Source organism: Panthera leo, chromosome A1 (genome assembly GCF_018350215.1).
Source record: "Panthera leo isolate Ple1 chromosome A1, P.leo_Ple1_pat1.1, whole genome shotgun sequence".
NCBI lineage: Eukaryota > Metazoa > Chordata > Mammalia > Carnivora > Felidae > Panthera > Panthera leo.
Window position 1 is genome coordinate 140,664,249 of NC_056679.1, and position 28,000 is coordinate 140,692,248.

The 28,000-nt window shown below is 43.8% G+C and overlaps 1 protein-coding gene across 2 annotated transcripts; it reads left to right on the forward strand.

The window, feature by feature from the left end:
* Positions 1-7,877: 7,877 nt before the first annotated feature.
* Positions 7,878-26,430, forward strand: F2R (coagulation factor II thrombin receptor). Of its 2 annotated transcripts, none has more exons than XM_042941533.1 (2): positions 7,878-8,266; positions 23,270-26,430. In XM_042941533.1, the coding sequence occupies exon 2, from the start codon at positions 23,551-23,553 to the stop codon at positions 24,463-24,465; it is 915 nt and encodes a 304-aa protein (XP_042797467.1). In that variant the 5' UTR covers positions 7,878-8,266; positions 23,270-23,550; the 3' UTR covers positions 24,466-26,430. The 2 variants fall into 2 exon arrangements, with proteins under 2 accessions (XP_042797467.1, XP_042797458.1); XM_042941524.1 differs by lacking the exon at positions 7,878-8,266 and adding an exon at positions 9,011-9,302.
* Positions 26,431-28,000: the final 1,570 nt, after the last annotated feature.

Here is a 28,000-nt window from a genome sequence, read left to right on the forward strand (position 1 = left end):
TTTTCTCTCCCTTGGCCCACATGGTAAGGCTATTGTTTTTTGTTTTTAATTTTTTTTCAATGTTTGTTTTTGAGAGAGAGCATGGGGAGGGGTGGGGCGGAGAGAGAGGGAGACACAAATCTGAAGCAGCCTCCAGGCTCTGAGCTGTCAACACAGAGCCCAATGCGGGGCTCTAACTCACAAACCATGAGATCATGACCTGAGCTAAAGTCAGATGCTTTAGCAGTTCAGCCACCCAGGCGCCCCAGTAAGGCTATTTATTGTTGAAGATACTACCAACTGCTACTTGAGATTTTTAAGGCACATGAGTGAACAGGTGACCCAGAGAAGAAATGTGATGGAGCATGAACAAGAAGAAGCCAGCAGAGGCATGGATGTAGATATGGTTGGAACCAAGGTCTATACCCCTCCCAGGAGCACTGAACCCCAAGCCAGTGGACCACTGTGTCTTATAACCCTGAGCCAGTAAAGACTCCTACCATTGTAGAGGAAGAAAAATAATTTTCCCTCTCTCCTTCTGAGTGCTCCTTGGCTGAGACGCTCTGTAATAAATTATCAAGAGAAGGGTGCCTGGGTGGCTCTGTCGGTTAAGTATCCGACTCTTGATTTTGACTCACGTCATGATCTCATGGCAGTAACTTCCATGGTGGGCATGGAGCCTGCCTGGGATTCTCTCTCTCCCTCTCTGCCCCTCCCCCACACTCTCACTTTTGCTCTGTCAAAGTAAATTACAGAGGAAAAAAACAAATACATACCTCATGTATACTCAGGAAAACTAAGAAACACTCCTGGAAATAGCCCAAGCCCCCAGCTTACTATCTTTGGCTAAAGGCAAAAGGTAAATATACATTAAAAAAAAAAAAAAAGACAAAAGAAGGATGGTAGGGGGTAGATGGGGGGTGGAGAGTGCAATTCATGGGAAAGTGATAAGAGGAAATGTTTGCTCAAATTTGCCCCACCTGGAACATAAGCCAGGTGAAGAAGGAATGTCTGATAATAGGGCTCCAGTGTAAAATCTCTTTATATGTGTAAACTGCCGTTACAAAAGGATTACTTCTGCTTGCAGAGCTTCTCCTGTGTCGTTAGTTTTGAAAAATCATCACTTCAAAATAAGCCATATGCCAAAAGGCATATTTGGGAGCATTACACTCTGCTACCCTCCACCAGCTTCCTCCCCAGAACTCATAGCTTTTCTTAGTGGGAAGAAGAAAAAAAAATGTTTTTTGCTTTTGAAACACTTAACCAATTGAAACTATAACTTAATTTTTGTATATCTGACTCCTTGACTTTGATGTATGTCTAGTCGTGTTTCCACTATTAAAAAATGGTATTGTCGCAAGGTTTAGCGTCCGTGCTACCTTGAACTGTACTTTTTAGCACCTAGACCTTAAGCTGCATCCTAGCTCCTCTCGAACAATGTGTCCTAGTCATCTCCAAGAGAGGGAAAACCTGTGCATACTTAATATTCTGGAAGTTTGTGGTAAAGAAAGAGACCACCTCAATGTGACCCTTGTCTGACCTGACATGTCTCCCTTAAGTCATTGAGAGACCAGAACTGTGACGATGTGTGTTAGTGTATGTGTGTGTGGTTGAGTTCTAATTAGAGGGGCTATTCATGATGCAATTTTAAAAACTTTGGCTGTGGTTAAGTAGGGATTTGTGGTACTCCTCAAATGTCCCCAGAGGTGAACCACAGGACTCTCAATGGTGATAGTTGCCTATATTTTAAGAAATTCTGCTAAGAATGGATGATACACTGCTGATAAGCTTTTGAAAACCTCTTGCCTCTGTTACTGAAACCTGAATTTAGCAGCAGGTTAAGATAGAGCTCTCAAAATCATCCTCTGAGTTCCAGAGGACAGAGACTGTCTTAGCCACTGCTCTAAGTCCAGAGCTTGGCCATGCCTCGTACGTGGTGCAGAGGTGGGGGCTCAAAGACTGCATCTGATGGGCTGGGAAGGAGGCAGACCTCACCACCCCACTGTCCCTCAGGAGTCACAGTATTGCTTTAGGTCGGCCCTGCTGTGAATGGAGCAGCTAGTGACTATCTCATTCTGACAACGCATATGCTCTCAAGTCAGTCTCCAAATAAAGGGGTTCATACAGATTTTCTAGGTTGCCTCACCCTTGTTTTCCTTAGAGTATAAAACCTCTGACCTAAAATGCAGTGGACGGTGTGATGGTTAATGTTATGTGTCCATTTGATAGGGCTAAGGGATGCCCAGATAACTGGTTAAAAAACACTATTTCTGGATGTGTCTGTGAGAGTGTTTCCAGAAGAGATTAACTTTTGAAGGCGTGGACTCAGTAAAGATCCCTTCACCTTTGTGGACAGGCATCATCTAATCTGTTGAGAGCTCAAATACAAAAGGGCACAGGAAGGCAAAACCTCCCGCTCCCCCACCCCCCAAGTGGGCCGTCTATCTCCTGCCTTTACACAGGTTCTCAGGCCTCCAACTCTGGAATTCACACCAGCAGCCTCAGTCTCAGAATGGGAGTTATGCCATTAGCTCCCCTGGTCCTCATGCCTTTGGGCTGGGACTGAACTATACCACCAGCTGTTATGGTTCTTCCAGCTTACAGACAGCAGGTCGTGGGACTTCTCAGCCTCTCTAACCATGCGAGCCTTATATGTATATAAGAGAAGATTTATATATGTATATCTATATGTGTATATCTATATACATGATATAGATAGATGATAGATGTAGACTGTTGGTTTTGTTTTTCTGGAAAACCAAAACTAATACAGAATATGAATAGGAGAAGTAAAAGATAGTGAGTTCACCTTATAAAACTGGAACAGGGGCGCCTGGGTGGCTCAGTCAGTTAAGCGTCCCACTTCGGCTCAGGTAACGATCTCGCCGTCCCTGAGTTCGAGCCCCGCGTCGGGCTCTGTGCTGACTGCTCAGAGCCTGGAGCCTGTTTCAGATTCTGTGTCTCCCTCTCTCTCTGACCCTGCCCCGTTCATGCTTTGTCTCTCTCTGTCTCAAAAATAAATAAACGTTAAAAAAAATTTTTTTTAAAAATAAAACTGGAACAAAATTTTTTGTAGTTGTTTTCTTTTTATTTTATTTTTAATTTTTTTATCAATGTTTTTATTTACTTTTGAAGGGGAGAGAGACAGAGCATGAGCGGGGGAGGAGCAGAGAGAGAGGGAGACATAGAATCTGAAGCAGGCTCCAGGCTCTAAGCTGCCAGCACAGAGCCCAATGCGGGGCTCGAACTCACGAACTGTGAGATCATGACCTGAGCCGAAGTCGACGCTTACCCGACTGAGCCACCCAGGCGCCCCAGTTGTTTTCTTTTTAATAGATACTGAATTTGACCTTTTTTTAGCACCCCAACCAAAGGGATAGTCTACTATTCTATCCATGGTGTAATTAGTGGAAATACACATGTTGACCCATTATGAGAGTTTAATTTTATTTCTAAACTCAAAATACGAATGCAGGTTTGTAACAACAAAAGGCAGGAATGGGTCTCCTATTGACTAGCCTGTACCTTGATTACAGACCCATCTGCTTCAAAAACAAATATGGAGATATCTGCACAGAACCTGGAGTATGTCATACCTAGTTTGAATACAACTTGATTTTATTTCATATGAGATATGAGCCCTGGTATCACCACCATTATCTTCCAAAAAGAAATTACTAAGGAAGTTCTTGAATATCTTGTTGTCTTTGGAGGGCTTCAAATAGAGAAGCAGTAACCATAATACCTGAAGCAGGTAGATCATGTAAAGGATTTAAAACAAACTGCTTTCGTATCATCTTATGATTAAAATTTTCACCTTTTGGGGGCACCTGGGTGGCTCAGTTGGTTAAATATCTGACTTCGGCTCAGGTCATGATCTCACGGTTCGTGGGGTTGAGCCCCCCATAGGACTCTCTGCTGTTCAGATCCTCTATTTCCCTCTCTCTCTGCCCCTCCCATGCTTGTGCATTCTCTCTCTCTCTCTCTCTCTCTCCCAAAAGTAAACATTAAAATTTTGTTTTCTTTCACCATTTTATGTCACATTTGTTTTAAAACAGTATTAAATACCACAAACACTGTAAAAGGATAGCTAATGACTCACACTATTAGGTACCAGGTGAGTTCAAACAGAGAAAATAAAAACCAGGAGTCAGTGTCAGATGATTTCAGTATGAATAATGCTGCAATGTTGAGATTTCACTTCTGACCAAAATCAACGTGTTAGGGAACCGCTGTAGTGTTTGGTTAGGTAGATTTTCTACCTGTGGAACCTGCACACATTTGCTCTAAAACTGTCAGCGAAGGGATTTTGGTATGGATGATATGAAACAAATAGAGATCTTTTTCAAAAGCTCTAAGGAGCACACAAATATTAAAGGAATTTTGTAGAGTATGCAAAAAAAAAAAAAAACCACCAAAAAACAGAACATTACCAGCAGACCATAATATAAAATTAGAAATTAATCATAAAGCAGGGCACCTGGGTGCCTTAGTTAAGCGTCCTAGTCTTAATTTCGGCTTAGGTTATGATCCCAGGTTTGTGGGATATAGCCCTGTGTTGGGCATGGACTGATTGTGGAGCCTGCTTAAGATTCTCTCTCTCTCTCCCTCTGCCCCTCTCCCCTGCTCGCCCACTCTCTCTCCCTCTGTCTAAAAAAAAAAACAAAAAAGAATTAATCAGGAAGCCAGTCGAAACTTCCAATAATGAATGGATTGAGGAAGAGTTAGTGAAATTGACAAAATATTTTCACCTGAATTGCCATGTATATGCACATGTCAAAACATACAAAATGCAGATGAAATGTTTGCTTGAGGGAGGAGTGAAAATTAAACTAAGCAATCAGTTCAAAACGTTGGGAGAATAATAATAAATTCAAAGAAAGTAGAAAGAAATGATTAAAAGCCTGTGTGAAAATTAATGACAATGAAAATAAACTATAAAAGCAACAAAACAAAAAGACAGGCATTGGAAAACAGTCATTTCCAACCTCTGGCCAGATTAATCATGGAAAATAAAGCAAAAATATGTTGTGTGAAATAAATTGGACAAAACTTCAGATAAAATAGTGTTAGAAGAATAAAATGTTCTATATACAAAGGCATACTATAGTTTAAAAAGAATTAGATATACATATACAACCAGGTAAATCTAGAAAAATGAAAACTACAGAAGTATTCCTAAAGTATGTTACTCTTTGTATAAGTATATAGAACATACAAAGCAATACTTTTTTTTTTTTTGGAAAAACAAATGTACCAATGGTACAAAAAAACATGAATAAAAAGGTTACTCTTTTGGGCAGGAAAAAATGAAATCAGAAAAGGGTACCAAAAAAAAAGCCTAACGAATACAAGATATATATACATATACATATACATATACACATACACATACATATACATGTTAATGCCAGGTTGTAAGCCCATGGGTATACTTATCGATGCTTGAAATGTGTAATTTATTTTTTCAATGTTTATTTACTTTTGAGAGGGAGCACGCACGCACGAATGGGGGAGGCGCACAGAGGAACCAAAAGGAGCTCTGGGCTGACTGTAGTGAGCCAGATGCAGGGCAGAACCCAAGAACTTCGAGATAATGACCTGAGCCTGAAGTCGGATGCTCAACCAACTGAGCCACCCAGGCGCCCTGAAATATTGTGTAATCTAAAAAAACTCACACAAACTATATGAAATCCTGTTTAGTTCTTTTTATCTCTCAGAGCAGTTTTCAAAGTGTGTCCCTCCCACCTGCCCTTGCCCCATCATCTTCAGCATCTGCAACACCTGAGAACTCGTTAAAAATGCAAATTTTCAGACCACACCCAGACCTACGGAATCAAAAACTCTGGAGATGAGGTCCAGCACTGTGGTTTAACAAATCTTCCAGATGACTCTGATCCATGCTTAAAGTTTGAGAACCACTGTCTTAGAATTAGATTTGTCTAAACTTTGGCTAGGCACCCTCAGACATCACCATCACCTGGGGCTGCTTGTCAAAAATGTAGAATCTGATTTCATAGGTCTGGAATGAGGTTCAGGAATCTGCACTGTGTGTGATAAAAGTTAAAACCACTGTTTCCGAAGGTAGGTTTTTAGTGACTGTTCAATGAGCAATCCACAACCTATAGAAAACACTAAAGGGAGGAAGAAAATGCCTCATTCTGTTCCACTCTCCACCCTTGTTCACTCTGTCTCAGCCCCACTGTAAAGGATGCTTCAATCTGGCTAATATACACAAAGAATGAAGCCTGAGTTTCAGCACTCTGTGCATTCTGTTCTAAAGACTAACCAAGGGGCGCCTGGGTGGCGTAGTCGGTTAAGCGTCCGACTTCAGCCAGGTCACGATCTCGCAGTCCGTGAGTTCGAGCCCCGCGTCAGGCTCTGGGCTGATGGCTCGGAGCCTGGAGCCTGTTTCCGATTCTGTGCCTCCCTCTCTCTTTGCCCCTCCCCCGTTCATGCTCTGTCTCTCTCTGTCCCAAAAATAAATAAAAAACGTTGAAAAAAATTAAAAAAAAAAAAAAAAAAAAAAAGACTAACCAAAAGAGCGTCCTTTTAAACTTCAGTTTTGTAAAATGGTTAAAACCATTTTCCACCAATGACATAGTTAAACTTTTAAAGCGTACTCGTAGTTTTATCCCATTGTTATTTTAAGGATATACATGTATATACTTGTATGTGGATACAAACCCTTGAATGATGGACAGAAACTTTTAACCGGGGTCATCATGGATACATGGTTCTTAGAAGGGGAGGCTGAAGACACTTTTACTTTTCCTTTAATTTCCTCGAACTGTTAGAATTTCTTGTCACCTGTATTGATTACTTTTTTTTTTTAATTTTTTTTTCAATGTTTTTTATTTATTTTTGGGACAGAGAGAGACAGAGCATGAACGGGGGAGGGGCAGAGAGAGAGGGAGACACAGAATCGGAAACAGGCTCCGGGCTCCGAGCCATCAGCGCAGAGCCTGACGCGGGGCTCGAACTCACGGACCGCGAGATCGTGACCCGGCTGAAGTCGGACGCTTAACCGACTGCGCCACCCAGGCGCCCCTGTATTGATTACTTTTATATTTACACTATTTCATTGATTCTAAAGAGGTCTTCCTTCATGTTTAAACAATCATGAAGTTCAGATGTTTCTTACAATCAACAGGTATGCCACAGTTTAAACACTGGCAGCATTTTTGTGTGGGTGCTTTGTAGTACATAAATTGAGTCTTTTTTTTTTTTAATGTTTATTTATTTATTTTCAGAGTGAGCCCAAGCAGGGGAGGGGCAGAGAGAGAGGGAGAGAGAGAGAATCCCAAGCAGGCTTGGCACTGTCAGTGTAGAGGCCCGTGTGAGGCTCCAACTCACAGTGAGATCACGACCTGAGCCGAAATCGAGAGTCAGCTTAACAGACTGGGCCACCCAAGCACCCCTAAAATGAGGCTTAAAATCGATGGCATCTTAGGATGTATGAAAAATAGTATAAGTTAGGGAGTGAGGAAATACATAATTTTAGGGGTTCACATCTACTCTTGGATATGTTTTCCTTGGAGAATTGAATAGGAAAAGATTTTTTTAAGTATGTATGAGTTATTCAGTCATTTATTGAGCGACTTCTATACACAACAAGGTCCTGTCCTCTGAGAACGATGGGAGGAATATAGGAAACGAGGCAGTCTCCTCTCTTTTCTCCTAGTTTATTTAAGTGTCAGGGCTCTCACTGGGGAATGACACTCTCAAAGCGAAATTCCCTTTTTAGAAAGCTTAAACCCGACCAATGACTCTCAAGTAGTTTATCAACCACATAGTGCAGAACACGCCCGCACAACGGAGAGGAGAAGGGGCTGCGGGAGAACTTTCCCGGAAAAGGCCGGCTGAGGGTAGCCGTTTCCCGCGGCGGTCTTTAACACCCACCAGATCTGCCTGGGCAGCCAAATCAACCGCGTGCTCCTCCCCGCCCAGCCCCAGCCGCGACGTCCCCCGGTGTCTGCCACCCTGCGCCTCGAATTTGGCCGAACTGTGCCAAACTCCCGTACAATCTTCCCAGAAAGCGCGAGGGATGCCTTCGGAGCACCCGGGCCGCCCTCGGGAGGCAGGCGCCGGAGCCGTGCCGGGGGCGCAGGGAACGCGCGGCGGCCGCGACCCCGGGGGAGGCTGCGCAGGTGCTCCAGCGCCCGGCGGGGCGGAGAGCCGCGGTCAGAGGACAAAAGGTTGCAGCCGTGCGGGGCGGGAGCGGCGAGAAGCTGCGCTCGGGCTCGGCCTGACGAGTTCCCCTCGAAGTCAGTCTGTCCGCGAAACCGTAAGTGCCCCACGCAGGAAAAGACTAACTTCAGCAAATAAAGGGAAATGAATTTGTAAAAATGTCAAAAAATCTGCCCAAACAGAAAGGCTCCTTCTCATTAGGGGCTACCTTGTTACTGCAGGATAAACTTTGCAGTCCACTCTCCCTAAGTTAAAAAACACGAGTCACTTTGAAACTTTCAGCTAAAGACCCAGTTTCCGAAAGGGCAGCAGCGCTCGGCCTGAAGGGGGGCGCTTTGGCTCGGGTCGGGAAGGTGTCGGCCGGGGCCGTGGGGGCCGGCGCCCCGGGGCGCATCGCTGCTCGGAAGTTCACTGCCGACGCCTTTGCTCCCCAGGAGGGTCATGAGAAGCCAAGGCAAAAGCTCCCGAGGCCGCGCGGCCCTGTTCCGAGGACCCCGCCGGTCTGAGTCACTGGGACTTTGTCGGGTCAAAGGCGCCTGGAGGAAGAACTGTCTCGGTTAGATTCCCCCGCCGGGCAGTGGCCGGCTGCCGGGACCGGGGCAGGGCGGGGCGCGCGGTGCGGTGCACCGCGAGAGGCCGGGTCGCCGAAGCCGGGGACAGCGGAGCGGCGGCCGAGGGGCTCACGGGGAGGGGGAGGGGGAGGGGGAGGGGAGCGCGTGGCGGGCGGCCAACGCCTGGACGCGCACACTCGGCGCCGGGGGGCGCCCTTCCCCGCTCGTGCGCCTTGGCTCCTGCGCGCCCGGGTTCCGCCCCCCGCCTCCGCCTCCGCCTGCGCCCTCGGAGAGGCACCGCACACGCCACCAGACACTCCGGCCAGTGGGGCGACGCGGAGCGTCCTCCCTCTATCTCCGGGCAGTGAGCGCTCTGCCCGCCCGCGCGTGCGCCCCGGCGGGCGGCTGGACCCCGCGTCGAGAGGGAGAGCGCAGGGAACCCGAGCCGCTCGGAGGCGGGGCCGTCTGCCCGAGCCGCGCGGAGCCTCGGGACAATGGGGCCGCGGCGGCTGCTGCTGGTGGCCGCGGGACTCAGTCTGTGCGGCCCCCTGCTGTCGGCCCGCACCCTAGGCGGCAAGTCCGGTGAGAGCTGCCCCGGTATTCCCTCCCTGCTCGTTGTGGGCCCGGCAGCCAGGGCCCCCCGCGGGAATGGAGCGGGCGGGAGAGGGGACCGAATGGGTACAGGCTGCGCTTTCCCCTCGACGGCGGTGCCCTTGGCCGCACCCTTTGTCTCAGGTTGCTCCGGAAGCCAAGCAGCTATTTGAGCTGAGATCCAGAGTCTCCCCCAGTCAGATCCGGGCGGGGATTATGAGCCATGCTCCTTTGCACTTGGTTTCGGAGGATGCAGCCTTCTGGAGACGTGGTGTTGGATAGGGAGGAGGAAGAGGTGGTCACATTTTCCTGGGGAAGCCTGAGGCCCCTGGCCCCTCGTTGCTTTTGTTGTCACTGTGTGACCTGTTTCTCCCAGGACCGCCCCAAAAAGAACGGGTCTTGGGTTGCTCCACCAGTCTACGTTCTGGCCTTTTCAACATAAAGTGGAGAAGCGCTCCCGCTGAAGTTTTGTTTTGCTGGAATTGTTTCTCTTGCACATATTACGGGCGAGGAAAATGGTGTAGAGAAAAGCTAAGGACCGGGGACTTTTAGTAGAAAATCAGTATCAGCAGCTTCTGACACGGGCCGTGTGTATGGGGAGGTGCTCATGGTGCGGAATGTATGGTGATAACAGGATAGCCACAGGATGGCAGTGGCAGCGGCCTCAGTGATGGTGCTGGTGGCTGGGAGGTTTTGTTACCCAGAACCCAGTCTTCCAAGCGAGCTGAGGAAAGAGAGATCCTCTCCCCAGAACCTGGCTCCCTTTGACACTATGGGAGTTCAGTATCTCTGTTTCTGGCATGCTGCAAGGAGGAGGTTGCTTACCAGAATATAATTCTCGCAATTAGTGTGTATTTTTAAGTATCTGGCTACTTGACCAAATAAATGTATTTTCCAAACTCCCCTCACCCCTAAAAAGCAGGACAGAGAAGTTGTTTTTAACTGGTAAAGACACTAGTTTGAAGCTGAGCGGGGAAACAATGTTTCAGGTTCTTCATAGCGATAGTACTTTATAAGCTTTTAGCCCCCTCCCCCCCCCCCCATTTTTTTTTCATGTACAAACAGATTCTAGCTGGATTTCTTATGGGTGACAGATTGTGTACTTGACATTGTTTTCACACTGGAACCTAGTGTAGGTGCATCAAGAAAAAGGTGGTGGGGTGCCTGGGTGGTTCAGTTGGTTGAGCATCCTACTCTTGGTTTAGACTCAGGTCATGATCCTAGAGTTGTGTGATCGTGCCTCTGATGGGGCTTCTTACCAACAGGATGGAGTCTGCCTGGGATTCTCTCTCTCCTCTCTCTCTTTGTTCCTCCCCTGCTCGAGTTCTCTCTCTCCCAAAATAAACAAATAAACCTTAAAAAAAAAAGAAAAAAGAATAAGGGGCGCCTGGGTGGCTCAGTTGGTTAAGCGTCCGACTTTGGCTCAAGTCATGATCTCACCGTCTGTGAGTTCAAGCCCCATGTTGGGCTCTGTGCTTTCAGTTCAGAACCTGGAGCTTGCTTTGCATTCTGTGTCTCCTTCTCTCTCTGCCCCTGCCCACTCAGTCTGTCTGTCAAAAAATGAATAAACGTTTAAAAAAATTTTTTTTTTTTTTTTAAAGAATAAGAGGTGACAAAAATAGTGTTTTCTCTGCTCTGCATCTTTGCTCAGGGTGAGTTTGGACACGGTGCTTTTGGGTAAAATAAAAGCTTCAGATAGAGGCCCAGTTTTGCAGGAGCTAGCCAAGCTGCTGTGGATAACTGGCATTATCTCCTGGGGTGTTTGAGGAAACAGGGAGAACTGAGCGTTGTGTGTGGTATTACGTGTGCTGTATTATGTGACTTTGTAATTTTATTTTGGGACAAGTTGTTGAGAATACAAATTGTTGTTTGTGATTTGGATGGTAGTGTTGAGGACAAGTTTATACAAGCGCTGACCCACTGTAGTCACCTTTCCTCTCAGTGGCCTCGGGGGAAGATTCTTGGTCTCTGTTAAGGAGTAAAGTTAAGGCTGCTGTTTGTGCTCTGCTTTCTTCCTTATGAGCTGAGAAGGTGCATGCTAAGATGGGCTAGCCGGTGTGGGCGGATAACTGAACACACACACTGGCTCATTTGTCTACAGTGGATTCTGGAACCACTTGGGGAGGGAAAGAAGAAGGGACGCCGAGGGAGGAAAAGGAGCTCAGGCTAAGTGTCCTATTCCTTGTCAGACCCTGGGTTGGGAGGCATTTGCACTTCAAAGTATCTTAATTTTACCCTGTCAGAACACTTGGTCAAGGCAGATGTTTATCCCGTTACCGTTCTGAAACTAAGGCTCAGAGACAGTATACCGAAATTCCAAATGGGGGAGGGGGCCCTGCATGCAGGAAATAAGTGGGGCCTTGTCTTTAGAGAGTTTAAATCACTAATAAAATCAACTAAAAATAGGTCTGCTTTTTCTTATCACCATTCACAGGCAGCTCTAAAGAGTATCTGTCATAACCGGTTGTATGCGATCGGAGGAACTGTGAGACCCCAGGCATTGGCAAGCCCTCCAGGCTGGCCCTGCCCACCAGTTTGAGCTTTCCTGAAGCTCTTGGGACTTTTTGTCCCCACTCATGTTGGCATTTCCTGCACTGTCACTATGTGGGTATCTCATCTCTCCAGTTAAGATTATAAACTTCCATTTATCCCCAGGGAGTCTAGAACCAGTGTTCATTCAGCCGACATTTATTGAGAAATTCATGAGTTCATTAACTGGTTTACTTTCCTTTGTCCATGCGATGTAAGTGACATGACTTGCCTTCATTAAAGAGGGCCAACATCCAGGGGGTGACGTTTGTAAATTTTGTGAGGATCTGGAGGGTGAAAGGGTTCGAGAACAGCTGATGGTGACCATGGTAGAGGGGATTGGGTGGAAGATTCTACATGCTGCCCAACTGCCCAGAAGGTCAAGCCCAACTCCTTAGCATAGAGTGAGGTGCCCCTCCCCTTGCAGGATGGGTCCCCAGCCTCTATCCAGCCTCCTCTTTACATAACCTGTTATATTACCTATATTTCCCCCAGCCCCACCCTTCACTTCCTCCTCCAAGGAGCTCTGCTTTCTCTGGCTTCTATCCCCCTGCCACTCCCTCTGGCCAAAATGCCCTCCCTTACACCCCACGTATTCACATTTAATTAAAAACAGCCACTCTGTATCAAGCACCTACTACAGCAACATCTTGCTTAGGTTCTTTACATACACTTTCTTGTTTATTCCTTATGACAGTCCTTTCAGTAGATGTCATCTCCATTTTACAGGTAGGTAAACAGACCCCAAATGGTTAAGTCACAAGTCTAGCAAAAAATGGGTCTGGTATTTGACCACAAGCCTGTCTTTCCTAAGTTCTGGCTTTCTCTGTGCGGCCCCCCCCCCAGCCCCCTCCCCATAGAGAAGAAGCCATCCAGACCCCCTGTAGAGAAGAGTAACTCCTATGTTCTCCAGAAAACCTAAAGCGCAAAGTCTGCACCCCATTGGTCTGTAGCCCAGGCCTAGCACATGGAGGTGTTTAGGGAACATTTATGCTTAGGTTGTGGTATCCTACCATTTACTTTTGCAAACACGTGATAAGACAGGCCATAAATGCATCCCTACTCATGAATATGCTAATTAATTGGCTGTTACTGAGAGACTGTGATCTTAAGCCTAAATAAAAGGCACAAAACTGGACACTGATTCTACCCTAAGCAGACCAGAAACCTCTGTAAGATTGAAAGCCAAATTTCTTAGGAAAAGCAAGAGTCGCCTTCTACTCTAAAAATCTACCTAAATTAATTTCTTCCTTCTCTCCCTCCCTCTTTCCCTCGTTCACTTTTTTCATCCCCTATGCCTTTGATGTTTATTTTTATAGGACATATAGAGATAATAGGTTCCCCCTAAATTAGTCCACCCTTCCTTTGTGTGAGGGAATGTTTCTGAGGAGTGGGGGCCCCTTCTCAGGAATATTCTCATGTCCTCTCTGCTGGATGCCTTTGCACCCCTCTCTCCATCTTTCTAATTCAGTATTTCTCAGCCCTTTATGTCTAAATGGATTGGTGTGCTGTGAACCCTAACTTGCACTTTCTCACCAGCTCTGAATTTGCTCCTTTTCCAAAATGCTTCTGGCCAGCCGTCCTCCCACTGCCCTCTCTGCCCCTTCCCCCTCCCTCACTCGATTCATCTTTGTCCTTGTCACCCTCACACACTGGACCTCAGCTGAGCCTTAAGTGTGTGCAGTTCCACAGAGACAATGGAATCCCCAAGACCCTTGGTTTCTAATCTTCCCCGCTCTCCTCTCTTTAGACACACATTCCTCTTTTCCCTCAGAACTCCATTTTCTTTCTTTCCTGTATATTTTTAAATTGAGGTAAAGTTAACAGAGTGTTAAATTAACCCCTTTAAAATATACAGTTTAGGGGTGCCTGGGTGGCCCAATGGGGTAAGCCCTCCAGTTCTTGATTTCGGCTCAGGTCATGATCCCCCAAGTTGGGCTCTGCACCACAGTAGGGAGCCTCCTTGGAATTCTCTGTCCTTGCTCTGTGCCCCTCCCCCACTCGCATGTGCATGCTGTCTCTCTCTCAAAATAAATAAACATTTTAAAAGATAATAAGGTACATAGTTTAGTGGTATTTAGTACATTTACGATGTTGTATAGCCACCACATCTGTCTAGTTCGAAAATATTTTCATCACCCCAGAACAAGCCCTCTACCCCTTAAACCCCCTTCTCCCCCCAGCCCCTGGCAACCACAGATTTGCTTTTTGTCTTTGTGAGTTTATCTCTTCTCTGCATTTCTTTTTTTCTTTTTTTTTAAGATTTTATTTTCTTTTTTAAATAATCTCTGCACCCTACTGGGGGCTCGATCTCACCACCCTGAGATCGAGTCACATGCTCCACCAACTGAGCCAGCGAGGCAGCCCTCTTCTCTGCACTTTGTATAAATAGCATCATACAGTATGTGGCCTTTAGGTTCTGGAGGCCTCCCCTCTCACTAGTTTTCAGGAGGGTGCAGGCTCCCCTGTGCTGTGCATACTGAGGAAATCATTCAGGAAGAGTCATGAGGAACCACAGCCTTGCTTTATTTTTTACTATGAGGCTGGTATTGGTTTCAGCATTCAGAAATTTGTTTATTTCCCTATTTTGAGGTTTCTCTCATTCTGCCTTTTGTCCTCTCTTGCTTATACCCAGAACTGTCAGAGCAAATAGCTCTCCCCATGGGCCGAGATTGTTTTTTCTGGGTATGAGTGTCCATTTCCTCCACCCCAAGGCATCCGATGAAGTTTTGTCACTTCAAGGCCATTACAGGCCTTTATGCATTCTTTATTTACTTTCAAAAGAACCAGCCTTTTGACATAACAGGAATAACCTGTAATTTGCACTTGAAAACAAATTGACTTAATTTTAAGAAAGGACATTATGTAATCTGTATTTCAAGTCCATGATGAATTAGAAGTCAGATATTAGAGTATTGTAGAATAGTGTTTTCCTGTATTTTCTTTTTTTTGCTAACAGTTAAGACTAAGAAATATACTTTATATTGTGACACAGTAGTTGTGTGTGTGTGTGCAATAAATATGCATGGTCAGTTGTGTATATACATAGACATGAAATAAAAGTTCTACTGAACTGTACTCCCCTTTACCGTGTGCTATGAAGTCCAGTATTTTCTACAGTATTCTACTTTTTCAAATGCTTGTTAAGCCTTGTAAATTGATTTCATAACCATTATCAAGTCTCCACCATCATGTAAAGCATAGTGTAGCAGGCTCAGTGAATTGTCCCATGGTTAGCAGAATTGACAACCTTACTTGTTTTGTGAGAAGAGTTTGCTTTCCACGAAGTGCTGTTCATGATAGTTTCTCTCACAGTCTAGAATCCACGTTGTCTGAGTTCAGGTTTACAGACTGCAGTAGGACTTGGGTGGGTTTGGGGACGGAGACAGCTTAGTACCAGGAGGAACTGATTATTAACATCTTTTAGAGTGAATTAGTTTTCATTTTAGCTTGTTTTTATAGAGAGCAGTGTTCCCAGGACCTGGAACTCAGGGCTTCTAACTTTTGTGACTAAACAGGCTGGAGGAATGGGAAAAACCAGGGAATCAGAATTGTTCCCCGAGAGGCCTGCTAGTGTCCTAACCCCCCCGTGTCAAACCCTGGCCTCCAGGAGGCTCCAGCCTAGGACCCCACACGCTTCTCTTCTGTCATCTTTGTGCCTGTTCTAGCCTTGAGCGCCCCCACATTGAAATTTTCTGGTTGCTTTTATCTTGCGTTCCCCTGTAACTCCTCTCCCAGCTTCGTCTTAAGTTTGCTCTCCTGTGCTTCCGGCTGAGTCTCTGCCCCAGGGATGTGGGAGAGAAGGGAAAGCAGCCCCTGATACTGGCAACCTTTTCTAAACCTTGCAGTCAGTGCCTACCTTATTCTACCTTTAATTCTGCTTTTCTCATAGCAGAGAATTTTGTTCATTGCTGCTTTTGCTCCTGCCCTATCTTGAACACTCTTTTAAAGATTAGTTTTTCTGGAATGCCTGGGTGACTCGGTCGGTTGGGCATGCAACTTTGGTTCAGGTCATGATCTTACAGTTTGTGAGTTCGAGCCCCACATCAGGCTCTGTGCTGACAGCTTGGAATCTGGAGCCTGCTTCACATTCTGTGTCTCCCTCTCTCCCTGCCCCTTCTCTGTTCACACTCTGTCTTTCTCTATTTCAAAAGTAAATAAACGTTAAAAAATTTTTTTTTCAAGAAAAAAAGATTGGTTCTTCTGTTTTGTCCTTGAACATCTCTCTGTACTACAACTGATGTGTCTGTGAGAACTAGGTTGTTAGCATGTGATTGGTGTGTAGCCAAGGTCAGCAGGACTCCTGAATTCCCAAGCAGTGATCAAGAACATCATCAACTTAAGTTACATATTCACCTGGTCATGTACCGTCTGCTCTAGTTACAAGGAAGGGCACATTTATTTGTTTGCTGAAAAGATTAGAGGAAAATAATTATACTGTTTTAGGAGTAGGTCATAAATCTCAAGTCTTATTTTTTTTTTATTAAGTTAATTTGAGAGAGAGAGTACAAGTGGGGGAGAAACAGAGAGAGAAAGAGAGATGGAGGGAGGGAGAGAAAGAGAGAGAGAGAGAGAGAGAATGAGAATCCCAAGGAGGCTCCACACTGTCAGCGAAGAGCGTGATATGGGACTTGAACTCATGAACCGCGAGATCATGACCCGAGCCGAAATCAAGAGCCAGCCACTTAACCACCCTGGCCAGGTCTTTTTTTTTTTAATTTTTTTTTTTTTCAACGTTTATTTATTTTTGGGACAGAGAGAGACAGAGCATGAATGGGGGAGGGGCAGAGAGAGAGGGAGACAGAATCAGAAGCAGGCTCCAGGCTCTGGGCCATCAACCCAGAGCCTGACGCAGGGCTCGAACTCACGGACCGCAAGATTGTGACCTGAGCCGAAGTCGGACGCTCAACCGACTGAGCCACCCAGGCGCCCCTGGCCAGGTCTTTTAAAGAGACAGGGTAATGTGATATGGTTCAAAGGGTATGATCTTCGGAGCCAGGAAGATCTAGGTTCAAATCCTGGCTCCTCCACTTCCTGTGTGACTTTGGATTAGTTACTTAGTCTATCTGTGCCTCTGTATATTGTCCATACAACAGGGATTATAATACTTATCTTGTAGAAATGTTAGAGTTACATGAGGTAAGTTATGAAGTTACCTAGCACAGAGTAGGTGTTCAACACATGTTAAGTGTTTTTCATAACAACTCCTCCATATTCCAGAAAAGCCTTTGAGGAGTTGGTATTGCATGAATTCATTAAATGTAAAACAATGTTCATTCACACATTCATGAACTTTTTTCCCTTCAAGACTAAAACAAAAGGAAAACAAGCAAAAACCCTTGTCCTTAGTTTCTAGGAGTAAGTAATTATGCATACAATATTTGTTGTTCCTTTTTTTTTTTTTACCTTTTATTATGAAAACTTGCAAACATACCCAAAAGTGAACAGTATAATTATTCCCCATATTTTGTTTTACCTACACCTCACTTTTCTTCCTCCCCAACTGAACAATATTAAAGCAAATCCCAGACACATACATCATTTCATCCACAAATGCATTGACATATATCCTCAGAGATAAGAACTCTTTTTTTATGTATAACCATAACACCATTACATCGCCTAAAAAAATGAGTATCAATTTTTTGATATCATGCACTATTCAGTCAGCATTCAGATTTTGCTGATTGTCTCATAAATGCCTTTTTACAGTTGTTTTGTTTGAATCAGGGTCAAACAAAGCCAACCGTTGCATTTGGTTGGTATGTCTTAAATCTCTTTTACTCTGTAACTGTTTCCCCTCTCCTCCTTTTTCATGGCTATTTATTTTTCAAAGAAACTGGGTCATTTGTCACGGAGCCTCCCCTGCCTGCTGGATCCGGCCAGCTGTGTCACATAGGGTTGGTTGTTCATCGTGCCAATCTGTCGCCTGCATTTTCTGTCACATGGTAGGTACATCAGCAGGCTTGATCAGATTCGGGTTTGGATTTTTGTAAGACTGAATCGGCAGTGGTACTGTGTACTTCTGATGCATCTCAGGATTGCCTCTCTTTTTGTGATCGTGAGATTACTCAGTAGGAAAAAAAAAGAATGAAATCTTAAAAAAAAAAAAAAAAAGATTACTCAGCCGATTCAGGCATTTGTTTGCTTCGGCTGTTATGAAGTTTTCTATCCACCTCTCATCCAGTGGCTTTAGTGACCACTCCTGATTAGACTGAGTCCCTTTTTTCACCAAGAGCTTCCAAACGATGCTTTCCTAAATCTGTTATTGTTTCTGCGTTTGTGAGCTGGAATTATTTTATAAAAAAGAACCTTCTCTCATTGACTGTTTTGTTTCCCTGAAAATACAATTTATATAGAAAAGGCAGGGTAAATGCTTGAATCTTGCTTTTATTTACCAATTTTTGTACAGGGTCCCCTCATTTCCTCCAGAAGTGACCAAAAAGGTTTCATTTTCCTTTGAGGATCATTATGAACTCCTGGACCTTAACATATATGACATATTTCAAATGTTTTAAGTCACTCTTGTCATTCATTATTCTTTTGGTGGTCAATTGTCACACCTTGGCCAGTGAGAGCCCAGACTCCAGAGTCGAACCTGACCCTAATATTCTTTTTTTTTTTGACCCTAATATTCTTTAAAGAATAGAGATTCAGCTAGTGTATTTCTTACCCCACATCTGGAACTAGCCATTTCTTTCAGAAGCACTGGTTCTTTATATTGGAAAATGGTGTGTATTTGCATTTGAGGCAATGGAGTATTCCAGTAATTTTGCTGTTTGTCATTTGATGGAATTAATATGTTTCTGTTAATTTTCCATCAACTTCTTCTCTACTTCTCTTTAGTCTGTAGTGTTGATTCACTTGTGGAGAAGTGCAGGGTACAGCTGTCCTGCTCTGTGTGGGAATGTGGGCAAGGTCCTGAGACTTCTGCTTTGCTAATTGCTACAAAGCAAAAGCCCTGTAGGCCGGAGCTCTGAGTCAGAACCAAGGCTGGTGCTTCAGCGGAGGCTGGCATGGTGTAAATTCCAGGATCCCAAGGGACCTTGGTACCGCATCTAGTCACCACTCTGCTTCCACGCTAGATCTCATCAAAGATGAATGAAGCATGGCCTGACTTTCTCCAGAGTTAGAGAGTCCGTATTTAAGCATTTAGCAGTGTGCTGTATTGAACCACAAAACGACTGTAGGGCCATTTAAGAGAAACCTAAATTGAGTGAAACTTAGCAAGGAGTATGAGAACTGATTTTAGGACTTGAGCTGCTTTTTGTGTGTTTGAAACCATAGCTTAACAACAAAACCACAGATGAATTGAGAGAGTGTTTGGCACACTGACAGGCGCTTTCTCCTTGACCTGTGTGAGCTGTGCCAGGATGGGAGAAAAAGGGAGATACTCAAACTGAATTTCAGCCTAAGGGGCTTGAGTTAGTTGGATATGTCTATTTATTTGGAATTGGTTTTGTTCTTTCTTTGATGCTGGTATATACTTAAATCAAAATTTTTTTCCTGACATTTTTTAATTCCAGAAAAACCAAAATATCAAACCTATAGTAGCAAGAAAAGGTGACGCCTTAGGTAATGATATTTAATCAGGGGATTATGCATTCCTCCTGGGCTCCAGCCTGTAAAAATGTCATGTCTCAGTGGGTATAATGTTTCCGTTATAAACACCATACTGCCTAAAAAGACCTAGCCAGGGAAGAAATTTTTTTTAAAGCAAATATTTAATGCCAGAGTACTAAACATAGAGTAAAACCCAACAACAGTTTTATTTTCAGATGAAGAGATAGTGTCTAAGAGGCTTAGTTATAAGTGCTCAGTAGTTTTCAAATTATGTCATTCCTCTAGGTAATGTCTGAATTTGTACCTGTCTGTGCGGGCCTGTGTGTGTGTACTTTTTCCCTCCATGCATGACAGAAGTCCTTAATTAGGCCAGGTTTCCAAACTGCAGAGTAAAATTGTGTTATCTTTAGGTTCTTCTGGGTCAGCTTTTTTTTTTTTTTAAGTTTATTTATTTTGAGAGAGAGAGAGAGAGAGAGAGAGAGAGAGAGAATATATCCCAAACAGGCTCCACACTGGCAGCACAGAACCTGACATGGGGCTTGAATTCACAAACTATGTGGTTATGACCTGAGCCAAAACCAAGAATCGGAAGCTTAACCAACTGAGCCACCCAGGCACCCCGGGTCAGCATTTTTAAGGACACTTATCTTTGTGGTATTAAAATACCAGAACCCATTCATTCTTTTCCTTCAGTTCTGACTTATTCATTATGACCCCGAGGTAGCCTCACATCCCACAGGGGCTATTCTTAGTGGTCTTAGGCCTCCATGTGACTGGGTCAGTATGCACACAGATTAAGTTAGATGCATCACAAAGGGAAGAAAGTTATACTTCCTGAAAAGGCTGTGAATTTGAAATTTGATTTGCATCTCTGAATGCTGGGGCTATATACTTTACAACCTGTTCATGTTCCTCATCACACTGAAAAATTAAATATTGCTAAACAGTAGGGAAGAGGTGCATAGATTCCATTTTAATTTAAAATAATTGAGAGTAGGGGCATGTGGGTGGCTCATTCACTTAAGCATCCAACTCATGATTTTGGCATAGGTCATGATCTCACAGTTTGTGGGATTGAGCCCCACATTGGGTTCTGTGCTGGCAGTGCAGATCCTGCTTGGGATTCTCTCTCCCTCTCTCTCTGCCCCTCCCCTCCCCATGCGTGCATGTACTCTCTCTCTCTCAAAATAAATAAGTAAACTCTAAAAATAATGAGAGTAAGCAAACAATTGAGTCTAAAAGCAAGCTTCCCTTGAAGTGAAAGGAGGATGATATTAATTTCTTACACTGATTAATTTTTATAGTTTACAAAGTTACCATATGTCCTAATTCACATGGGATGCACCTGGCTCCAGATTTGTAGGCCAGACAGGTATATGAATCCCATTTTTATGATTCTGAGACTGAGTTCGGAAGGTTAAGTGATTCCTGACAGAGCCAATATTAGAAGGCAAATCTGGGAATAAAAGCCAACTTAAGGAGCACCTACCATGTGCAGGATGCTAGAGATTCAGATATTCGTAGGAATGGTTTCTTATCCTTGAGGAATAATCGAGACATACATGTTTCTTCAGAAGCTCATCCCTGGAGACATTTGTCCTTCCTGGTGACAGATCTCCCCTTCATGCCAGGCCACCCCTTCACCCCCAGGGGCCCACTTAGGACCTTGCTGAGGTAGCCTCACCTCAACCTGTCACCTCCAGTCCCTGTTCTCCTCTAGCTGTGCTCCTTGTTTTGGAAATAGATGCCAATTAATGGTATTTTATTTTCTAGTTCTAGAATTTCCATTGGTTGATTTCTTTGCTGATAGTTCCTATTTTTTCATTCATTTCAATGAAATAGTTCCCTTTAGTTCATTGCAACACATCCTTTAAAATCCTTATCTGCTAAGTCCAACATCTGGATCATCATGGGATTGGTTTCCACTGATGATCGTTTTTCTTAAGACTGGGTCACATTTCTCTGATTCTTTTTGTGTCAGATGATTTTGGATTATATCCTGCCATTCTACAGACTCAGGATTTTGTTTTATTTCTCTGAAGAATTGTGGTGTTTTTGCTGTAGCAGGCAATACATTTGGTTGGATTCAAACTGCAAACTCTCCATCTTGAGCAAAAACGCCGCTTCAGCTCTTCTGTCTTCAGCAGGGCTGCTTTTTACACTAACATGTACGTGATCCCAGAGTCAGCCACAGGCCAGGGCAAATGCACATTGGAATTTAGGACTCCCCTCTCTGACTTTTTTCCTTTCTAGAATTCTCTCCTCACTTTCGAGTGACTAGAATGGCCCTGAACTCTGTCCTCTGGTTCTTCAGGCCGGAAACTGGGTTTTTTATCTCAGTTTTAGCTATCTTCTGTGCCACTGATTTTGGCCTTCCCTCAAGCTAAACAAAAAAGTCAAGAAAACTAGAAAGTCAAGAAAACGAGAAAGTCACTGGACACCATCCTTTCTTTCAGTATTCATTCCTCCTCTCCCCAGTACTACTTGATGAACCTAAATGCCTTCAGGTCATTGACTGGAGGGAGGCAGAAGGTCAAGAGTTCGTAATTTTTATCTAAGGGATGGTTGGGTCCGGTGGGACACTTCTCTCTTCTGTTACATTATGCCTCTCTCTGTAAGCGTTTGTTTGCGCAAAGGGTCCACCACTGAAAGATGAGAACAAAAGTTTTGACAATTCACTGTAGTTATCAATTTGTAGCCAGATTTTAAGTCTCTAACATCACTTCTCAGGGACCTGCATATCCAGCCATTGTTGAGGCCGCTTTCAGTGATGGAGGCTTTGCCCTTCTTCCTCTGTGGTTTCTTTCCCAGTTGTCAGCTTCCCAAGGCCCAACAAAGGCTCTTTGTCCATGTCTCCCGAATGGCAGAATTTTAGCCAAAGCTCTCCAGAAGGAACAGCTGGTGGAGTTCCAGCAGCTCAGTGTGGCCATTCTTTGATGAACACTTTCATTGGGTGCTTTTGGTGGAAGATGATGGTAAAAGGAGGAAGTCTGCAACTGAGCCTTTATTTTGACTTCTGGTTGACACTCAGAAGAGCCTAGTTAGCCTGGCATCAGCGTTGATGCAGGTAGCATTCTGGAACTCAACTGAGGAAGGCCATCAGCCCAGAATATCTGCTCCTCCACAGACCTGCTCAGGAAGGAGAAGGAAGATGACCTAGGTGGTGTGCACCTTGTGGTTATATTAGAAGATGACCCGAAGGGCTGTGGTTTGGGTCCAAATGTGATGAGACATTTGGGACATCCCACTGTGTAAACAAACTGAAGATAGTAGAGGAAAACTCCTGTCACATGGACAATGGCCATGGAAATGGGAGTCCTCAGTCCTACTCTGAGTTTGGCTCTAGCTCCATAACTGAGGAAGTCCCCTCACCTTCCTGCAGATGTTTCCATTGGGAAGGATGGGTTTCAAGGGGTGTCTGCAAACTAAATGGAGAAAATACACACACGAAGGCTTGTGGAGGAAAACGAAGTCATAGAGCCTGGGAGTGATTTGTTTATAGAGGCGGCAGGTAGTGTGGAAAAGAAGTCGCTGCTGTTTTCCTTCACGTCAGGCCCTCATCCTTTCCTGATGCCTTCAGGGTATATCTCCGAAAACATATCATTCCCCTCTGTCCTTATTTTCCCCCCTCTGTCATTCTGAAGAGCAGAGTTTTAAGTGTTTGCTTGTGCCAACAAAAAATGCTGTACAGTATTCTGAGTCAGCTAATTCCCTGATATGATCTGTAACCCATTGTGCATTACTTGCTTTTTACTACCCACTCTCCTAGTAAGAACACAAAAAATAAAAATAAAATGTACTCTCTAGTTTGCCTTTTTAATCTGTTCTCTTTTCTTTTCTTTCTTTCTTTTTTTTTTTTTTTTAAGAGTCAAAAGCACCCAATATTACCGTGGACCTCCGGTCATTTTTTTTCAAGAACACCAACGACAGATTTGAACCATTCCCACTGGAAGACAATGAGGAGAAAAACGGAAGTGGGTTCCCTGAAGACAGTTTAAGCTCCATCAACAGAAGCCATCGTCTTCAAATACCGTCCTCTCTGCCCATCTCGAAAGATGCCTCAGGATATCTGACCAGTGCCTGGCTGACGCTTTTTATCCCCTCTGTCTACACTGGTGTGTTCGTCGTAAGCCTTCCTCTGAATGTCATGGCCATCCTCGTGTTCATCCTGAAGATGAAGATCAAGAAGCCTGCTGTGGTGTACATGTTACATCTGGCCACAGCAGACGTGCTGTTTGTGTCAGTACTCCCGTTCAAGATCAGCTACTACTTCTCCGGCACTGATTGGAAATTTGGGTCCGAGATGTGTCGCTTCGTCACCGCAGCATTTTACTGTAACATGTACGCCTCCATCATGCTCATGACAGTCATTAGCATTGACCGGTTTTTGGCTGTGGTGTACCCCATCCAGTCCCTCTCCTGGCGCACTCTGGGAAGGGCCTCCTTCACTTGTTTGGCCATTTGGGCTATGGCCATCGCCGGGGTGGTGCCTCTCCTCCTCAAGGAGCAAACCACCCAGATGCCAGGGCTCAACATAACCACCTGCCATGACGTGCTCAATAAAACCCTGCTTGAAGACTATTATGCCTTTTACTTCTCAGCCTTTTCTGCTGTCTTCTTCTTTGTACCGCTAATCATTTCCACAATCTGTTACGTGTCTATCATTCGATGTCTTAGCTCCTCCGCCGTTGCCAACCGGAGCAAGAAGTCCCGGGCTTTGTTCTTGTCGCTTGCTGTTTTCTGCATCTTCATCATTTGCTTTGGACCCACAAATGTCCTCCTGATTGTGCATTACTCATTCCTTTCTCAAGATTCCATGGCAGAAGCCACTTACTTTGCCTACCTCCTGTGTGTCTGTGTTAGCAGCATAAGCTGTTGCATTGATCCCTTGATTTACTATTATGCTTCCTCTGAGTGCCAGAGGTACCTCTACAGTATCCTATGCTGCAAAGAAAGTTCTGATCCCAGCAGCTATAACAGCAGTGGTCAGTTGATGGCAAGTAAAATGGATACTTGCTCTAGTAACCTCAGTAATAGCATATACAAAAAGCTCTTAACTTAGGAAAAGGGACTGCCAGTGAGTTGAAAAGAAAAGATTAAAAAAGTGAGTAACCTGAGGATTCTATTATTCCTTGCCAAAAAGGTATTTGTGATCAAAAGCAACACATCTATAATTTGCATGCCTCTTTCTTATGAGAGCCATTAATCATATCTATTAGTTATAGGAAAAGATAACAAGAATAGAAAACAGTGTTATTCCAAGAGTATTGCCAGTGCTACAGTAATAACTGAATGTCATTTTTTTATATATTTACGTGACTTACTATGTATATGTGTGTATGTGCATACACACACACACACGTATTTGAATCATTTGGAGCGCAGTATAGAATAGGCACTTTGAAACCCTGTCTTTTTCCCCCCTAGGAAATAAACCTTAGTTTTCTGATTTTATGTGCAAAGTTTAGGTTGGTGGATGAACATCTGAAGATGTTCATCAATAGGGAGGGATTCCGTGGTTTGGACTCATACGGCTTTTGCAAATAAATGTGTTTTGAAATTGTTCGACAGCAATGTTTAAGTTATTAAGGGATAAGACTTAGCACTATCTGTGTGTAGAAAAGGTTCTACTGTTTTTCATTTTAAACGTATCAAAGTTTGAATTCTTTAGATTATGAAAACAGATAGATGTCTCACGCCCTCTGTATGTAAAGCAAGAATGAGCATAGGTCCCACGAGTGACCTTAGGTTGGCTTTCAAAGCAGCCTGCCCCGGATGGAGGACTCCAAGCAATAGATACAAAGGAGGGCCATTTCAGACACGGACTGGTCACAAACCCTCCAGCTGAGCCTCCCAGAGATCAGACCCAGGGCCACCACCGTTACTTTCTCCTCCTGCGGTTCCCACAAGGGCTGGCTGTGAACTCTCTTGTCTGTTAGAATTTGGCAAAGTAGGTTTTACTATCCCAGAAGATAATGAACATAAAAGACTTTTCTCTGCCCGTTTTAAGAATAGAGAAGGAGGTCCCATTCACTTCCAGCAATTATCTCACAAGGACCATTCTCAGATGGAAACACTCATGGAGCAAACATGAACACACGTGTGCTCTGGACACAATGATGGGTGCTGGGCATACAGAGTTGACTGCAACTGAGACCTGTCCTCAAAAAGAACGAAGTAGACCAGTACAGGGTGTGGTATGTGTATGATAAGTAAATATGTCCTTATCTAAAGAAGCTTTTTTAGCCCAGTGTAACCATGCAAGTTTCATACCAGCAAGGATCGTCAGTTGAAGAACTTTGAACATTTTGGGCTACTGCTTCCAATGGTTATAACTTCAGATGAAAACATAACACAATACAGGAATTACATTTTTAAAAGACAAGTCTTCCGTTCTACACTGGTTGAACACTATTTATTTACAAATGTTTTCAAAATTAAAAAATTTTTAAAGAATCATTTATGCTAGTTGGATGAGAAATAATAGAAATTAAAACTGACTTTGAAATCTAGGAAAATTATTCTTCTGTTTCCATTTACTTTTTTTTTTAAGAGTTAATAAGATGATTTTAAAAGCATTTTTTAACCCCATGATTCATATCAAGTACAGGAAATCCTCATGGATTTGACAAAATAATTTGAAAATTACTTTGAAATGTGTATTTTTTCCTTATGGAGCAATTTTGGCCTTTTAAACAAAAAAATGTAAAAAAATTTCAAGGCAAATGTTTACCTATTCAAAAGAGCAAACGCTTTCCAAATGCCATAGAATAATTTACATGAAAGAGCATAATGTAAGGATAAGCTAACGTTGATTTTATTTTTTTAGCATGGGTTTTATTAACTTAGTTACTATATTTTATTCAACTCAGTGGAGATTGTTTATTCAGTCTGAAATATTAATATACCTCTGACTTTATATGACTATCATTACTATGTTATCATTGTGTACTTATGTCATTGTTTTTATGTTCTCTGTTTTTAAAAAAAATGTATATAACATTAATAAACATCAAAGTTTGCTTGGTATTTGTTTGGAATAAATTTTGACTGTATCTACCAGGGTCCTGGCAGGAAGGCCAGTCTTAGGGCTAGCTGAACAGTATTTAATGAAGAGGCGATGTGCATTGATGTGGACAGGGTCAAGGGAACCTACAGGGGATGATGAAGCACCCCAGGGGCTAGCAGTTCGAGGATGCCTTTACACCCCCAGGTCTAAAGGCAGTGGAGGAGGGAATACTCTGACCTTTCCCTCAACCCTCTGACGACTCAATCGTGGTACCTCCTGGTCTTGCTTCTGGTCTTAACCTAAACTCAGAGGTCAAGGGAACCTGGGTGGCCCAGTCCATAAAGTTTGCTTCTTGGAGCATGGAGAATGGATCTGAAAGAACAAAGGAATTGGAAGATGAACTTTCTGTATCTTTTTTTTTTTTTTTTTAATTCCTTCTTAGGAGAATGGAAGGTTGTACCATTGAGAATATGTTCAGATTCCTGGGTTCTAGGCATCACGAACAGAATCTGCAGTTCTTTCCTAATGAAGACAGAAAGCAATGAAATGTCAGAGCCAGTAGGGTATATCGAAACCCCAAGAAGGATTGCCCTTGAATGACAGTCCTTTGCCATGTAATGCTCCCTGGGGCAGGGGGCAAGGAGACAGGAGAGAGAATTAAAAGCGAAATATTGCCTCTAGGAGTTGAAAATCAGCAAGAAAAATTCTAGTAACATATTTCTACATTCATTGTCAACAAAAATTGTTTTCAACTGAATAAGAATTCTGTTAACACACAAAATTTTTAAGTTAATATACAGGCTTAAGTTTCTGAGGCCCACATGCTTCACAAATGTTTCAGGATTGGGTATGTTGAAGTAGGCCCAGCTCATGGCCACCAGAAATAGGATCCCTACCCTAAACAGAAAGTGACCTTTAAACTCTTCTGTTGTTATTTTTCAAAATAGGTTTGAAGTCAAAGCAACACATTTGAATTCTCTTTTTTAAAAAATTTTTTGAGTTTATTTTGAGAGAGAGTGTGAGTGGGGCAGAGGCAGAGAGGGAGACAGAGAATCCCAAGCAGGCTCTGCACTGTCAGTGCAGAGCCCCATGTGGAGCTCGAACTCACAAAACCGTAAGAACATGACCTGAACCAAAACCAAGAGTCGGATGCTTAGCTGACTGAGCCACCCAGGCGCCCCTGAATTTTCATAACGGAAAAATGTTTGTTTTTTCCACCTAGTCAAAAATAGGATTTTTAAGGAAATAGAATATTTGGCTGTTGAATATAAATGTGGAAAATTTGAGGTTATACTTATGAATGTAAGAAATCGTTTTAAATGTTGGCATATCCTTTAGGAAGTCTTGAGCTCTGTGAGCAAGTGGAAAAAGTTAAGCAGTGTTTATGACCAAGCTTTTTAAGCATGTGAGGGCTGGACCCTCCACTAGAAGCTTATCTTCCCCCCAGGTGTCATAAAAATTAAGCGGGAAAACCGTCATTAACAGTAATTTCCTGGCAGAAGTGGCATTGCTGGGTGGCTGTTTCTGGCAACATTACTAGACCACATGTGTGTAGAGAGTAACTGACCACAGGATCAACCTGTGTTTT